Raw genomic sequence first — 16,298 nt, forward strand, 5'->3', positions numbered from 1 at the left:
GAAGCATAATATAATAATAATGCTCATAATGCTCATTCGCGTGCGCAGTTTCATGACAGGTCTGATTTATAATGGGAAACATGGGTATGTATAGCATGCGCCAAGTTGATAAATCTCAATATTTTGGGGCGTACACCGATATTTAGTGTAAAATTTACGCAACGGTTATAAATGAGGCCTTTTCAAGATTAACTTTCAACATGAAGTTAGGTTTAAAATGATAACTTAATTTCAACTTGACCTGTTGTCTGCCAATTTTTTGTGATATCTTTGATACCAGAGTTCCGAGGCATGCTAAACAGTATACTTCGAAGTAGTGTGCCCATGCCCGTATCACTTTATCAGAAGCATGTGATCAGTTAAGTCCGAAGCTTTGTTTCGTTGAGCAACCACCTGATTGGTTTGGTAGAAGACAAAAATGCAACGCTGCGCACAAGCTACGGAGTGTGGGACATCATCTATAACAGTGGTCACCAACCTGTCGATCGCGATCGATCTCTGGTCGATCTCCAAGGCATTCCTACTCGATCACCAAACATTTATGTAAAAAAGCCTTGCATTCCTATTTTTTTTATTTCTTTCGCGCTGTTGGCGGTGAGTAAACTTGATCTCAGCAGTCCTAGCACCTGGAAGGCAAAGCGTTCCCATTTTGAACAATTTCATGTGTCTGAAGGTAGAACTCCGCCCTCTCTGGCAGGCCCAGAGAGCAAATCAAATCCACCTATAAGCCTACCGCTGGCCAATTCGATAGCTCAGATCACCGTGTCTGTGCAGTTTCCTCGAGCCATAGACTGTAAAAAGAAACCTCGAACCCACAGCAAAGTTGATACTGTGATATTTCAGAATTTTTAAAGCCATGATTAGAGAGAGACTCAGCGAAGACTGTGTCCCCTTTTTCTCAGCTGAGGGAGGGTGAGCGGAGGGACGGTGAGTCGGGTGAGATCCAGCCGCTCCCTCCCCTCAGACTGATCATCAGATGCAGGCCTCATACAACAAATTATATATTACCAGTGTGATCATATAGCTATCATATAGCAGGATGACACACACTCTACAGTGCAGTCAAGCACAGCAAAAAACTTTGGTAGGGCTCTTTAAAATCTGTATTTATTTTTTGGCTAATTATTATTTTTTCTTTATATTCCATTTTCTTGGTTTGGTTTTTCCAGGTCTCGGATTTCCCCAAGTTTTTTTCTGGTTTTCCCACAGTTTTTTCTAACTTTTTTAATATAAAAAAAACACATTTGGATCTTCTTGGATTTTCTGTGTTCTAACTTGATTTTTTCGTGTAGTTACCCTTTTTTCAGTGTGCATGCGCTGTTTGTATTTATTATGGATCCCCATTAGCTGCTGCCAAGGTTGGGGTCCGGGAAGAGTGGTGTTTCTGGTTAGCAGTGTTTCTGTAGCGCAGTAAGCTAATATGTGATGGAGTTTGCGAATCAAATGCCCACTTGTGGTGCCACTGGACAGTGAAAAACAAGTAAGTGAACCTTTATTTATTGTCATTTAAATTAGTTTGCAGTAGTTATATAAGTGTTGAGTTAGATTACATAGCTACCTCAATCATTATTTCAAATGATTTTAGTGACTTTACTGCAATTGCTAGCTAGCTAACAGATCTGCTAACTTTCTTTGTTGTTACTTTTAAGGTTGGAACCAACATACAGTCCCTCCAGCAGGCAGAGAGGCAAGAACCATTCGTCCGCCAGATCATGGACAAGCTACACTACTCACAGCCCTGTGTAATGTTCAATATCACTGCATTGCTGGACTTTTTTAAACTTAATGTATTTGTATTGTATAAAAAATATATAAAGGAAATATATACATAACCGTTCAAAAGTTTTTGAAAGAAAAGCAAATTTCTCTCTCTTTGAGTCAGCTACTCACCACATGTTATGCACTGCAGTGCTAGCTAGCTGTAGCTTATGCTTTCAGTACTAGATTAATTCTCTGATCCTTTGATAGTGTGGACAAATTGTCAGTTCATGCTGCAAGAGCTCTGATAGGTTGGAGGATGTACTCCAGAAGTTGTCATAATTACTGTGTCTATGGAAGTCTATGGAAGGGGGTGAGATCCATGACCCTCCTAGGTTTGGTATTGAAGTCAATGTACCCAGAGGAGGACGGAAACTGTCTGTCTTCCGGCTACACTATGGCGCTACCCTACAGAGTGTTGTTGAGGCTACTGTAGCCCTTCATTGCAAAACAGTGTGTTTTAATCAATTATTTGGTAACATGAAGTAGTTTTACCTAAAAAGGACAGCTTTTTACATGCTTCACTATTGAAATTTTTATGAAATTTACTGAGGAGGATGACCGAAGGTGTCTCACTTCAAACAAAGTATTACACGGCACTACATTACATTTACATTTAAGTCATTTAGCAGACGCTCTTATCCAGAGCGACTTACAAATTGGAAAGTTCATACATATTCATCCTGGTCCCCCCGTGGGAATTGAACCCTGGTCCCCCCGTGGGAATTGAACCCACAACCCTGGCGTTGCAAGCGCCATGCTCTACCAACTGAGCCACACGGGACACTACATGAAGTGTCAATAAATAGATTATAAACGTTCTGCCAATTTATTAAGGTTCTCATGATCCACAGGTTACTGTAAGGTGTGGGAGGTATTTAGATGGCTTGATGGAACTGAAAAGCTTGCGTTTGTGTGTGTGTGTGTCAGAGCCGAGATGATTTGGAGTAGTCCTAGAGTACCCGAGACTAACGCACCAGGTATTCCTCTTCTCTTCCCATGCTGGAGTCCAGGGCTTTTTAAAATTTTATTTCACCTTTATTTAACCAGGTAGGCCAGTTGAGAACAAGTTCTCATTTACAACTGTGACCTGGCCAAGATAAAGCAAAGCAGTGCGACAAAAACAATAACACGGAGTTACACATGGGATAAACAAACGTACAGTCAATAACACAATAGGAAAAATCTGTATACAGTGTATGCAAATGAAGTAAGGAGGTAAGGCAATAAATAGGCCCATAGTGGCGAAGTAATTACAATTTATCAATTTACACTGGAGTGATATATGTGCAGATGAGGATGTTCAAGTAGAAATACTTGTGTGCAAAAGAGCAGAAAAACAAATGTGGGGATGAGGTAGGTAGTTGGTTGGATGGGCTATTTACAGATGGGCTGTGTACAGCTGCAGCGATCGGTAAGCTCCTCTGACAGCTGACGCTTAAAGTTAGTGAGGGAGATATAAGTCTTCAACTTCAGTGATTTTTGCAGTTCATTCCAGTCATTGGCAGCAGAGGACTGGAAGGAAAGATGGCCAAAGGAGGTGTTGGCTTTGGGGATGAACAGTGAAATATACCTGCTGGAGCGCGTGCTATGGGTGGGTGTTGCTATGGTGACCAGTGAGCTGATATAAGGCGGAGCTTTACCTAGCAAAGACTTATAGATGACCTGGAGCCAGTGGGTTGATTACAACCTGTTAACAATGGTGCCAACATTTTGTGGCTGATCTTTCAGCAGGAGAGAGGGTGATGTGATGTCCACATCACCAACGAACTATCATGGTCCAAACACACCAAGACAGTCGTGAAGAGGGCACGACAACACCTTTTCCCCCTCAGGAGACTGAAAAGATTTGGCATGGGTCCACATATCCTCAAAAAGTTCTACAGCTGCACCATCGAGAGCATCCTGACCAGTTGCATCACTGCCTGGTATGGCAACTGCTCGGCATCTGACCGTCAGACGCTACAGAGGGTAGTGCGTACGGCCCAGTACATCACTAGGGCCAAGCTTCCTGCCATCCAGGACCTATATACTAGGCGGTGTCAGAGGAAAGCCCAAAAAATGGTCAAAGACTCCAATCACCCAAGTCATAGACTGTTCTCTCTGCTACCGCACAGCAAGCAGTACCGGAGCGCCAAGTCTAGGACCAAAAGGCTCCTTAACAGCTTCTACCCACAAGCCATAAGGCTGCTGAATAATTAATCAAATGGCCCCCCGGACTAACTGGGTCCAGCACCGCACGGTATGGCTTGTTATACACTATACATGTACAGTATATACAAAAGTATGTGGACACCATTTCAAATTAGTGGATTCAGCCACACCTATTGCTGACAGGTGTATACAATCGAGCACCCAGCTGTGCAATCTCCATAGACAAACATTGGCAGTAGAATGGCCTTTCTGAAGAGCTCAGTGACTTTCAACGTGGCACCGTCATAGGATGTCACCTTTCCAACAAGTCAGTTCATCAAATTTCTGCTCTGCTAGAGCTGCCCCGGTCAACTGTAAGTGCTGTTACTGTGAAGTGGAAACGTCTAGGAGCAACAACGGCTCAGCCGCGACGTGGTAGCCCACACAAGCTTACATTGACTGTCCTCAGTTGCAACACTCACTACTGTCACAGGCCGGCTCATAGCCTGTGGCATAAATGAGGGGACACGAACAACAGGTATAGGCCAATCAAAAAGGTTCTTTATTATAAACCAAAAACTATTCACTTTAAACAAAGAAAAAGGAAAGAGGTGTGAAAGTATCATAATGTAGGGTGTATGTAAAGTGCAGGGATGCGTGAATCTGTGTGTGTGAATATGACTGAGTAAAAACTACCTAAAACTACAAAGGAACAAACAAAACAGGATCATACCTGGAGGAGCAGAGAGAGAGAGACAAAAGTGGTTAGTGAAGCAGCTTAAATACCCTGAGCCCAGGTGGCTCCAATCACTAACGACCCTCCTCTGCCTGCAGGAGGAACCGCCCCTGCAATGCAGAGGAGGGGCCGTGACACTACCGAGTTTCAAACTGCCTCTGGAAGCAATATCAGCACAAGAAATGTTCGTGGGGAGCTTCATGAAATAGGTTTCCATGACCGAGCAGCCTCACACAAGCCTAAGATCACCATGCACAATGCCATGCGTCGGCCATTGGATTCTGGAGCAGTCAAAATGCGTTCTCGTGATTAATCATTCTTCACCATCTGGCAGTCCGATGGACGAATCTGGGTTTGGCGGATGCCAGGAGAACGCTACCTGCCCCAATGCATAGTGTCAACCGTAAAGTTTGGTGGAGGAGGAATAATGGTCTGGGGCTGTTTTTCATGGTTCGGGCTAGGACCCTTAATTCCAGTGAAGGGAAATCTTAACGTTACAGCATACAATGACATTCTAGACAATTCTGTGCTCCCAACTTTGTGGTAACAATTTGGGGAAGACCCTTTCCTGTTTCAGCATGACAATGCCCCCTGTGCACAAAGCGAGGTCCATACAGAATTGTTTGTTGAGATCAGTGTGGAAGAATTTGACTGGCCTGCACAGAGCCCTGACCTCAACTCCATCGGACACCTTTGGGATGAATTGGAACGCTGACTGCGACCCAGGCCTAATTGTCCAACATCAGTGCCCACAGCAATGTTCCAACATCTAGTGGAAAGCCTTCCCAAAAGAGTGGAGGCTGTTAAGAGCAGCAAAGGGGGGGCCAACTCTATATTAATGCTCATGATTCTGGAATGAGATGTTCAACGAGCAGGTGTCCACATACTTTTGGTCATGTAGTGTATTGTTGTCAAAGACCTGACTGGGCTCAGCACCCCATGGTATGCCTTGTTATTTTGTTGTGTGCATGTTTGTGTACTGAGGAACATACTGAGGAACAAGAAAGCCACTTTCAATTTCTTTATGTTGGGGGCTTTCATGAAAGTAATTGTTGCCTGGTGTAATGTAAGTAACATTATATCTCTTTAGAGTGTGTGTCAACCTACAGCACAACATGTCACCCTTTATAAAGCACATGTTTGTCATATTCGACATAGTGGGTTATGTCACATTTGACATTGGTGATTATGTCAGACAGTTATGCCACATTTATGAACCCTTTATAAAGCACGACATATGGTTATAGATGCTTTGTAACACATTTATGTAGTGCTTAGGAAGGCATTATGAAGGCTTTATGAAGCCTTTATAAGCTGAACGTCATTTAAAGAGGGACCGTCTTTTCATTGATTATCTCTGTTACATTTACCTGTAATCGTCACAGTCAGCCCTTACCATTCCACGCCATCTCTCTTCTTCTTTGTACCTCACCTGCCCTACGTCCTCTTTCTCAAACCCAGCCAAACAACGACAACGACAACGACAACGACAACGACAGAAACGATAGTGTACAGCATAATCATGGGAATTGTACTCCAAACCACTCTAGACTTTCACTGCTATGTACAAATACTGATGACATATTTTGGAAACATATCCTCTGGTGTGTGTGTGTTTTTAGGTTTTCTGGAATGGTTATAGTTATGTAAAAATGTGGATCAACAGCAATGCCATTCTCTCACAAATCATGTAACAATATATAACACTATACCGTACACGTTCTTTAAATCAATACATTGTTGACAAACATTTTATTAATGAAAACCCATTCCCTTGTTATTTCTGTTTTTTTTGGTTGGGGGGAGGGGGGGTTCGAGAATGGTGCCAATCATCTACAATTAATGTGGGGGCTATGTCAGGATTAGCAATGTCATCCTCTCCCAAATCATGTAAAGCTATACAGCTGTACATTCTCTCTCATTAACAACTTCCATCATAAAATGTGAGCTACGGTAAATAAATGTTCTGCATTCAACAATTTCCTTGTTCTTTGCCTGTGTACAGTTACAGTACAGTATCCTGACCTTATTATGTACCATAATGCCCCCCTCACTTATCCAATGACATTAATATGCCTCTTACTGTACTATACCTTACTTACTGTACACACCTGCTTCCATCACACAAAACATCACTCACCTTTTATGCTTTTATGTACAATCCCTGTACTCCATTTTGTAATGTGTTGTACTGGACTATCCTGGCAAATGTATACCATCTTATTACCATGGAAATGCTTGTCCTCTTCCATCCTCCATCCAGACTACCACAGTGAGTAATGTCCTGGACTAGATGGCAGGACTTAACGGAATGGAATAAACCACAAGATGATGGGGATAAGCCACCTGACCCTGACCTCTAACCTCAGCCAGTGGCTATATGACATGACATTGATATTTATGTGGATCTCATGTTGAAGGAAATCAAGAATATGGCGGAAGTCCTATTTTAGATAGCAATCCAGGAATATTGCTAGATACCAAGGTGTAGGTGTACTCATGTGTGTCTCAAATGACTATTCAAACAACACCCTTAAGAAAACCCTGTACCCAGAAGTGCCTCTAGAGATCCAGGTGCACACTTGTTTTTGAACATCCGTGTCAGCTTCACCAACGATTCAGTGCTTAGTGCCTGGTCTCAGGGTTTGCACGCTTTTGTAGCAACCCATCACTAATACACTTGATTCAACAAATCTATGAATCATCCGCATCATGCTTAGCTGAATCAGGTATTTTAGTGCTGGTCTGGACCAATAGTCTAGGATCAAAAGACCAGAGTAGTTGCCCATGCCTTCAGTAGATATTTAGATACATTTAACTGAAGCATATGTCTCTGTTTCCTTCTCTTTGTCCTGCAGGGGGAGTTGCTGAGCCCGTGTCGCTGTGACGGCTCTGTGCGCTGTACTCACCAGCCCTGCCTCATCCGCTGGATCAGCGAGAGAGGCTCCTGGAGCTGTGAGCTCTGCTACTTCAAGTACCAGGTCCTGGCCATCAGCACCAAGAACCCACTGCAGGTACAGGATCTGTTTGTGTGTGCATGTGGGTGTAAGTGACTACAAGTGCTGCCCTATACCTCAGGGTTTCCATACCAAATCCAAGGTATTCTGTGAATGCTGAAGCATAGCACTCCAATGCTCCGAAAATACATACAAATGTAACAAAACACCTTTTCACGTCTTCCTGCCTGCAACTGCGTGACATCAGTGCACAGATAATTATCTCCACCAAAAAGACACACACATTGATCCACCTCTCCCTCCCCTCTCTCCTTCCACCTCCCTCTTTCTCTCTCCACCGCCCCCTCCCTCTCTTTCCCTCTCTCTCTCTCTCTGTATATCCCCCCTCTCTCCAGTGGCAAGCCATCTCTCTGACGGTGATAGAGAAGGTGCAGATAGCAGCCATCATCCTGGGTTCTCTGTTCCTTATCGCCAGCATCTCCTGGCTGGTGTGGTCGTCCCTCAGCCCTTCGGCCAAGTGGCAGCGCCAGGACCTGCTCTTCCAGATCTGCTATGGCATGTACGGCTTCATGGACATTGTGTGCATAGGTAAGCTAGAAGGTTCTATAACATAGACCTCACTGATATACTATCAAAGATAATCATAAGCTTTTGTGATTGCAATTGCAGGTATGAGTAGAGTTGCATATGACAACAAAGGAGAATACCTACATGCTCCCAGAGTTTGAATGTAGGAAGGGTGGTTGAAACGTTCCAGTGTTACAGCACTAGGTCTAGGATCTAAACAGTGTACAGATATTCTACTTTCTCTTCATAAGCTTTTGTGATTGGTCAATCTCCTGACAGTTACTATGTCTGACCTGAACTTTGACACAGTGAAGCATCTTACAATTTTTTTAATTTCAGTGGTGCAATTTTCACAAGTATGCGGTACATTTTCATAACTCTTAGTACAAAACTCAAAAACAGTTCATCATAAAGGCATTTGTTTCAAAACTCAAAGCACACTTTCAATTGACTAAGTACAACACACAAAATTGTACAGTCACTTTTTCTCCAAACTTAATCTGTGTTTCATCTACTGTAGAAATACATGTTTTGTTAAACAACATTTACTGTTACATGATCTGATCGCTCTTAATTGATGATCGCTTAAACGTCTGGTAAACCTAAAGATTCTACATGTAAACCGGTTTGTCTACTACAGATTTTGAGAACTACATAATGAAAATGTATGTCTGTAATGTAGAAACATAAAAGTATGATTTATACTCAAATGTACTACTACTATGATGACTGTTATGATTTTACTTCACAGTAAGTTTTTTAAAACTCAGATATTGACAAGACCAGATATGTGCAACAAATCTAATTTTATTGGTCGCATAAACAGATTAGATGTTACAGCAGGTGCAGCAAAATGCTTGTGTTTCTAGCTCCTACAGTGCTGTAACTCAATTTCAATACAGTACCAATATGCAAATAATCCAGAAATTCCAAAACAAGAAAGAAATGCATCCCTACGGCCAATACCAAGGGTAGGCAACCCTGGTCCTGGAGTGCTGCAGGCACTGCATGTTTTTTATTTAACCGACCTGGAAGACCAGGTGTGTTGAATTTAGACAATCACTGAACTGATTAATGAGCTCAGTTTGTCAGGTGTGGGATCTAGTTGGAACAAAATAGTTCCTGCGAATCTTGCCCATCACCGGCAGCTAAAATCAAATCAAACGATGTGTGTGTCACCCAACACTCTCTCTCCTCCTCCACTGAAGTAACGTATCTGCTCCTTGGTGCACCTTGGAAGGAACCACTTATTATGGAGAATAGGGGGGTACTCTTTTCCTCATCCAGTCAGTGAGCCCCCTCTGCAAAGTACAGCTGACAGATATTTTTATAAATAAATGTTATCAAATGTGGGCTTAAAGATTTACTTTAGTTAATAATTTAACATCTGAAAAATAAATAAAAAACAGGACATATCTGTGGGTCCACGTGCCTAGCAACCTTGCACAACAAAAGGTTTTGAATGTAAGACTGGCTGCATTACAAGTGTTACCACCAGTGTTACCAGTGTTTTGTAGTAAGAGTTTTGAAAATTCACCACATTCTTCTGAAAATAGTACCAAATCGATAAAAAAAACGGTATTAACTATTGATCATTTTAGCATTCATGGTCAGTCCTCCTTGTAGTTGTCAGCTGTGTGTGTGTATAATTTAGTTAGTGAGAGCAATTTGTTTGTTTTGCTCGTTTCTGTTTGGGCTTTCATCTCACTTAGGTCGTAGTCTGTGTGACATGTAATGCTGAAAATGTACAGCCACTTCTCAAGAGCCTTGTACATCCAGACTGTTTAAATATTTACAGCATACTTGTGCAAAGGTAGCCGACAATAATTTCTGCCTTAAAGGTTTTTTTCCCCCAGAGTGCGTTCTTACTTTCTCTCCTGTCCTTCTCTTTCTCTGTGTCCTTTCATCTGTTTCCCTCTTTGTCTGGCTATTCACACTCTGTAATCTTTCACTTCTCTCCATCCACTTGCCTTCCTCCTCCCTCCATCTATTTTCTATTCACTGTCTCTCTATCTCCTACCTCTTGTATCGCTCCTGCATCCCTCACGTTCATACCGGTCCTCTCTCTCCCTTTCTCTCTCTTACTTGCCCATGTCTGTCTGTCCATGTCTGTCTGTCCATGTCTGTCTGTCCATGTCTGTCTGGTTTTCTCTGTCCAGGTCTTATAATTCATGAGGGATCGTCTGTATACCGGATCTTTAAGCGCTGGCGGGCGGTGAACCAGCAGTGGAAAGTACTGAACTATGAGAAAGACAAGGACCTGGGCGACCCCGTCAGCTCCAGCGGCAAGGGTGGGGGGCGTGGGGGTCGAAACCCTCCCCACAGTTCAGCCGGGGCGGACAGGGGAGGCCGGGCAGGCCAGCGTGTTAGGACTATTCTCAACCACCACTGTGGCTACACCATCCTGCACATCCTTAGCCAGCTGAGGCCCAGCGATGCACGCATCAGCGCCACGACCAACCGCGAGGTGGTCATGAGGGTCACCACCGTATGAGACCGGACTCTGCGGGTGGGAGGGATTTGGACAACAGCCAACAACACCCCTGATCCACCTCCTTAAAACTCCCAAATGACTCTCACCCTTCGCCCCTGGCCTTACCCCCCCCCCCCCCCCGCACTGAGTATCTCCCACAACAGCATAGACGCAGAGATCCTGCTTCTGATAACCCTCCTATGAGACACGAGGGGAGGGAGAGCAGCACAGTTAGAGTGTTGTTGAAGTTACAGACACAGACTGTAGGACAAAACCATTAATAAAAAAAGACAAAAAGGAAATGGCTTCGATTAAAAAAAAGAAAAAAAGCTGGAGGGCTTTCTTTCGCCAGGTGAAATACACTACGTATTGTCATTATTCTCGTTCTTCTATTTTCTGAAGAAAAACTCAAAGTATTGTTACTGATTTAGATTTTATAATTGAGAACATATTGAGGAAAAATGGCAAGGGACATTTTCTTACATCTGCCCTCCAAACCCATGCCACCAATTATGACCCACATCTCCTCCCCCTCCTCAACTCAACTCAACTCATCCCTGTATCCCCATAACCCCCTCCCCCTCTCTTTCTCTTTCTTTTTTCTTCACGGTGTCTGTGAAAGACATTCTCTGTCCACCTGTAACACCTAAACTGTCCCTTTGGCGCAAAGCAGACATGGAACCCTCTGAAGAATACGAGCATAAAAGTGCAATAAAACTATTTAAAGAGATATGACTGACACATCTGAATGAGATTCCAACATTACAATTCATCTTCTGCAATAAAGAAACCTGTACATGTCATGGTGAAACCCTGTGTGACGTCACAGTTTTATATTGTGCACAATATTGGGTATCAATAGTATATGTTGTATTGTTTTCATCAGTTACTGTGTGAAGTTCTGAGATTTGTACCTTGGAATATTTGAATATGTTAAAGTTAACAATACAAGGTAGGTAAAGCATCAATAATTAGAGTTAATCAACAGGAACAGATTAGATTTTTTCTTTAATGGTTTGAATATAATATAAGCTAACCTCAATCGACTGAAATTGACATGGAATTAGCCCCATCTGCCAATGGGTAGGGTAAGGATTCAATTGCAGAATGGCGTGTATAATAATTTTGGCCTTTCACAAGAGAAATTGTGAAGCTTTGTGAACCCACTATTACCATTTTCCGTATTCTGGCTGTAGTTTACAGAATGCAAGAGAGTACAATGCGTATGTGTTAGAGTGGACTACTTATACCCTCATTGTTTGTGAAAAGTAATTATTTTGAATTCAGTAAATGCGGAGTAGGCCAACAGATGGCGACAAATGACCAATATAAAAGATTGATGGTCTCTGGTCTATGGGCAGCAATGAGCGTTTTGATATCTTTAAAACAGATTAAAACAGCCACAACAATAAGAACATGCCCTTTAAATTGAACCTTTTACTGCAGTGGGCTGAATCAGGGTCACACAGAGTGATTATTGGTAGTCTTAAACAAATCTACTTTACAACACCTCACACATTAGTCTTGGTCTTAAAAAAAGAAAACACCTGTACCATGTCAGATATAGAGTTGAAATATATAAACATTTTGCGTTTGCATCCCAATATTACACATTATATACATCACAGAAGACTGAAATATAACAAAATTGTTAGACATAGAAACACCGGATTTTCGTCAGGTTTTCTGAAATAATATTAATTATTATTATTATTTATTAAATATTAATAACATTCCACGCATGAGGACAAAAAGGGCACTTTTGGTCATTGACTGCAGGAAAGGGCTACCGTATCCATAATACGGAACAGGTGAAATAGATGTGTCCCGTTGCAAATAAACTGGTATGCATAATATGTCTTTCATTGAAGTGAGACACATCATGCAAACATTTGCACAGTGGTGGAAAAAGTACTAAATTGTCATACTTGAGTAAAAGTAAAGATAACTTAATAGAAAATGACTCAAGTAACAGTAAAAGTCAACCAGTAAAATACTACTTGAGTAAAAGTCTAAAAGTACCTGGTTTTAAATGTACTTAAGTACAGTGGTGCAAAAAGTACTCAATTGTCATCAATTGTCAATGCTATACATCAAATTCCTTAAACCAGAGAGCACGATTTTCTTGTGTTTTTAAACACTCCGACCCTCAGACATCATTTACAAATGCAGTATTTGAGTTTAGTGAGGCCGCCAGATCAGAGGAAGTAGGGATGACACTGCGTTATATTGATAGGTGCATGAATTGCACCATAATTCTGTCCTGCCTGAGCATTCTAAATGTAACGAGTACTTTTTGGTGTCAGGGAAAATGTATGGGAGTAAAATTTTAAGTTGTCAAAAATATGAATAATAAAGTACAGATACCCCCCAAACCTACTTAAGTAGTACTTTAACATACACTGCTCAAAAAAATAAAGGGAACACTTAAACAACACAATGTAACTCCAAGTCAATCACACTTCTGTGAAATCAAACTGTCCACTTAGGAAGCAACACTGATTGACAATAAATTTCACATGCTGTTGTGCAAATGGAATAGACAAAAGGTGGAAATTATAGGCAATTAGCAAGACACCCCCAAAAAAGGAGTGATTCTGCAGGTGGTGACCACAGACCACTTCTCAGTTCCTATGCTTCCTGGCTGATGTTTTGGTCACTTTTGAATGCTGGCGGTGCTCTCACTCTAGTGGTAGCATGAGACGGAGTCTACAACCCACACAAGTGGCTCAGGTAGTGCAGTTCATCCAGGATGGCACATCAATGCGAGCTATGGCAAAAAGGTTTGCTGTGTCTGTCAGCGTAGTGTCCAGAGCATGGAGGCGCTACCAGGAGACAGGCCAGTACATCAGGAGACGTGGAGGAGGCCGTAGGAGGGCAACAACCCAGCAGCAGGACCGCTACCTCCGCCTTTGTGCAAGGAGGTGCACTGCCAGCGCCCTGCAAAATGACCTCCAGCAGGCCACAAATGTGCATGTGTCAGCATATGGTCTCACAAGGGGTCTGAGGATCTCATCTCGGTACCTAATGGCAGTCAGGCTACCTCTGGCGAGCACATGGAGGGCTGTGCGGCCCCACAAAGAAATGCCACCTCACACCATGACTGACCCATCGCCAAACCGGTCATGCTGGAGGATGTTGCAGGCAGCAGAACGTTCTCCACGGCGTCTCCAGACTCTGTCACGTCTGTCACATGTGCTCATGTGCTCAGTGTGAACCTGCTTTCATCTGTGAAGAGCACAGGGCGCCAGTGGCGAATTTGCCAATCTTGGTGTTCTCTGGCAAATGCCAAACGTCCTGCACGGTGTTGGGCTGTAAGCACAACCCCCACCTGTGGACGTCGGGCCCTCATACCACCCTCATGGAGTCTGTTTCTGACCGTTTGAGCAGACACATACACATTTGTGGCCCGCTGGAGGTCATTTTGCAGGGCTCTGGCAGTGCACCTCCTTGCACAAAGGCGGAGGTAGCGGTCCTGCTGCTGGGTTGTTGCCCTCCTACGGCCTCCTCCACGTCTCCTGATGTACTGGCCTGTCTCCTGGTAGCGCCTCCATGCTCTGGACACCACGCTGACAGACACAGCAAACCTTTTTGCCACAGCTCGCATTGATGTGCCATCCTGGATGAACTGCACTACCTTAGCCACTTGTGTGGGTTGTAGACTCCGTCTCATGCTACCACGAGAGTGAGAGCACCGCCAGCATTCAAAAGTGACCAAAACATCAGCCAGGAAGCATAGGAACTGAGAAGTGGTCTGTGGTCACCACCTGCAGAATCACTCCATTTTTGGGGGTGTCTTGCTAATTGCCTATAATTTCCACCTTTTGTCTATTCCATTTGCACAACAGCATGTGAAATTTATTGTCAATCAGTGTTGCTTCCTAAGTGGACAGTTTGATTTCACAGAAGTGTGATTGACTTGGAGTTACATTGTGTTGTTTAAGTGTTCCCTTTATTTTTTTGAGCAGTGTATTTTACCTAAGTACTTTACACAACTGCATTTGCATTGATACAATACATCAGTAAATCCATATATACAGTTGAAGTCGGAAGTTTACATACACCTTAGCCAAATACATTTAAACTCACTTTATTTTAAGAATGTGAAATGTCAGAATAATAGTAGAGAGTGATTTATTTCAGATTTTATTTCTTTCATCACATTCCCAGTGGGTCAGAAGTTTACATACACTCAATAAGTATTAAGTAGAATTGCCTTTAAATTGTTTAACTTAGGTCAAACGTTTTGGGTAGCCTTCCACAACCTTCCCACAATAAGTTGGGTGAATTTTGGCCCATTCCTCCTGACAGAGCTGTTGTAACTGAGTCAGGTTTGTAGGCCTCCTTGCTCGCACATGCTTTTTCAGTTCTGCCCACAAATTCTCTAGGATTGAGGTCAGGGCTTTGTGATGGCCACTCCAATACCTTGACTTTGTTGTCCTTAAGCCATTTTGCTACAACTTTGGAAGTATGCTTGGGGTCATTGTCCATTTGGAAGACCCATTTGCGACCAAGTTTTAATTTCCTGACTGATGTCTTGAGATGTTGCTTCAATATATCCACATAATTTTCCTACCTCATGATGCCATCTATTTTGTGAAGTGCACCAATCCATCCTGCAGCAAAGCACCCGTGCTTCGCGGTTGGGATGGTGTTCTTCGGCTTGCAACCGTTCCCCTTTTTCCTCCAAACATAATGATGGTCATTATAGCCAAACAGTTCTATTTTTGTTTCATCAGACCAGAGGACATTTCTCCAAAAAGTACAATCTTTGTCCCCATGTGCAGTTGCAAAGCGTAGTCTGGCTTTTTCATGGCGGTTTTGGAGCAGTGGCTTCTTCCTTGCTGAGCAGCCTTTCAGGTTATGTTGATATAGGACTTGGTTAACTATGGATATAGATACTTTTGTACCTGTTTCCTCCGGCATCTTCACAAGGTCCTTTGCTGTTGTTTTGGGATTGATTTGCACTTTTCACACCAAAGTACATTCATCTCTAGGAGACAGAATGCGTTTCCATCCTGCACGGTATGACGGCTGCGTGGTCCCATGGTGTTCATATTTGCATACTATTGTTTGTACAGATGAACGTGGTACCTTCAGGTGTTTGGAAATTGCTCCCAAGGATGAACCAGACTTGTGGAGGTCTACAATTTTCTTTCTGATGTCTTGGCTGATTTCTTTTGATTTTCCCATGATATCAAGCAAAGAGGCAGTGAGTTTGAAGGTAGGCCTTGAAATACATCCACAGGTACACCTCCAATTGACTCAAATGATGTCAATTAGCCCATCAGAAGCTTCTAAAGAAATGACATACTTTTCTGGAATTTTCCAAGCTGTTTAAAGGCACAGTCAACTTAGTGCATGTAAACTTCTGACCCACTGGAATGGTGATACAGTGAATTATAAGTGAAATAATCTGTCTGTAAACAATTGTTGGAAAAATTACTTGTGTCATGCACAAAGTAGATGTCCTAACCGACTTGCCAAAACTGTAGTTTGTTAACAAGAAATTTGTGGAGTGGTTGAAAAACGAGTTTTAATGACTCCAGCCCAAGTGTATGTAAACTTCTGACTTCAACTGTAGTAGATTGGCTCCACTACAGGCTACATTGTATCATAACCGTCTGTGATTGTATCGATGAATTAGGGACAAGAACTCAGGAAGAATTGTCGC

The 16,298-nt window shown here is 42.7% G+C and overlaps 1 protein-coding gene across 1 annotated transcript in view; it reads left to right on the plus strand.

Moving 5' to 3' along the window:
- LOC120025591 (E3 ubiquitin-protein ligase MARCHF9-like) overlaps positions 1 to 10,645 on the plus strand; it is a 29,228-nt gene extending 18,583 nt beyond the window's left edge. Inside the window, exons 2-4 of the mRNA XM_038970146.1 lie at positions 7,486 to 7,641; positions 7,980 to 8,172; positions 10,311 to 10,645. Coding sequence (XP_038826074.1) covers positions 7,486 to 7,641; positions 7,980 to 8,172; positions 10,311 to 10,645 — 684 coding nt within the window. The remainder of the gene's footprint in view (positions 1 to 7,485; positions 7,642 to 7,979; positions 8,173 to 10,310) is intronic.
- Positions 10,646 to 16,298: the final 5,653 nt, after the last annotated feature.

Source organism: Salvelinus namaycush, chromosome 2 (assembly GCF_016432855.1).
Source record: "Salvelinus namaycush isolate Seneca chromosome 2, SaNama_1.0, whole genome shotgun sequence".
NCBI lineage: Eukaryota > Metazoa > Chordata > Actinopteri > Salmoniformes > Salmonidae > Salvelinus > Salvelinus namaycush.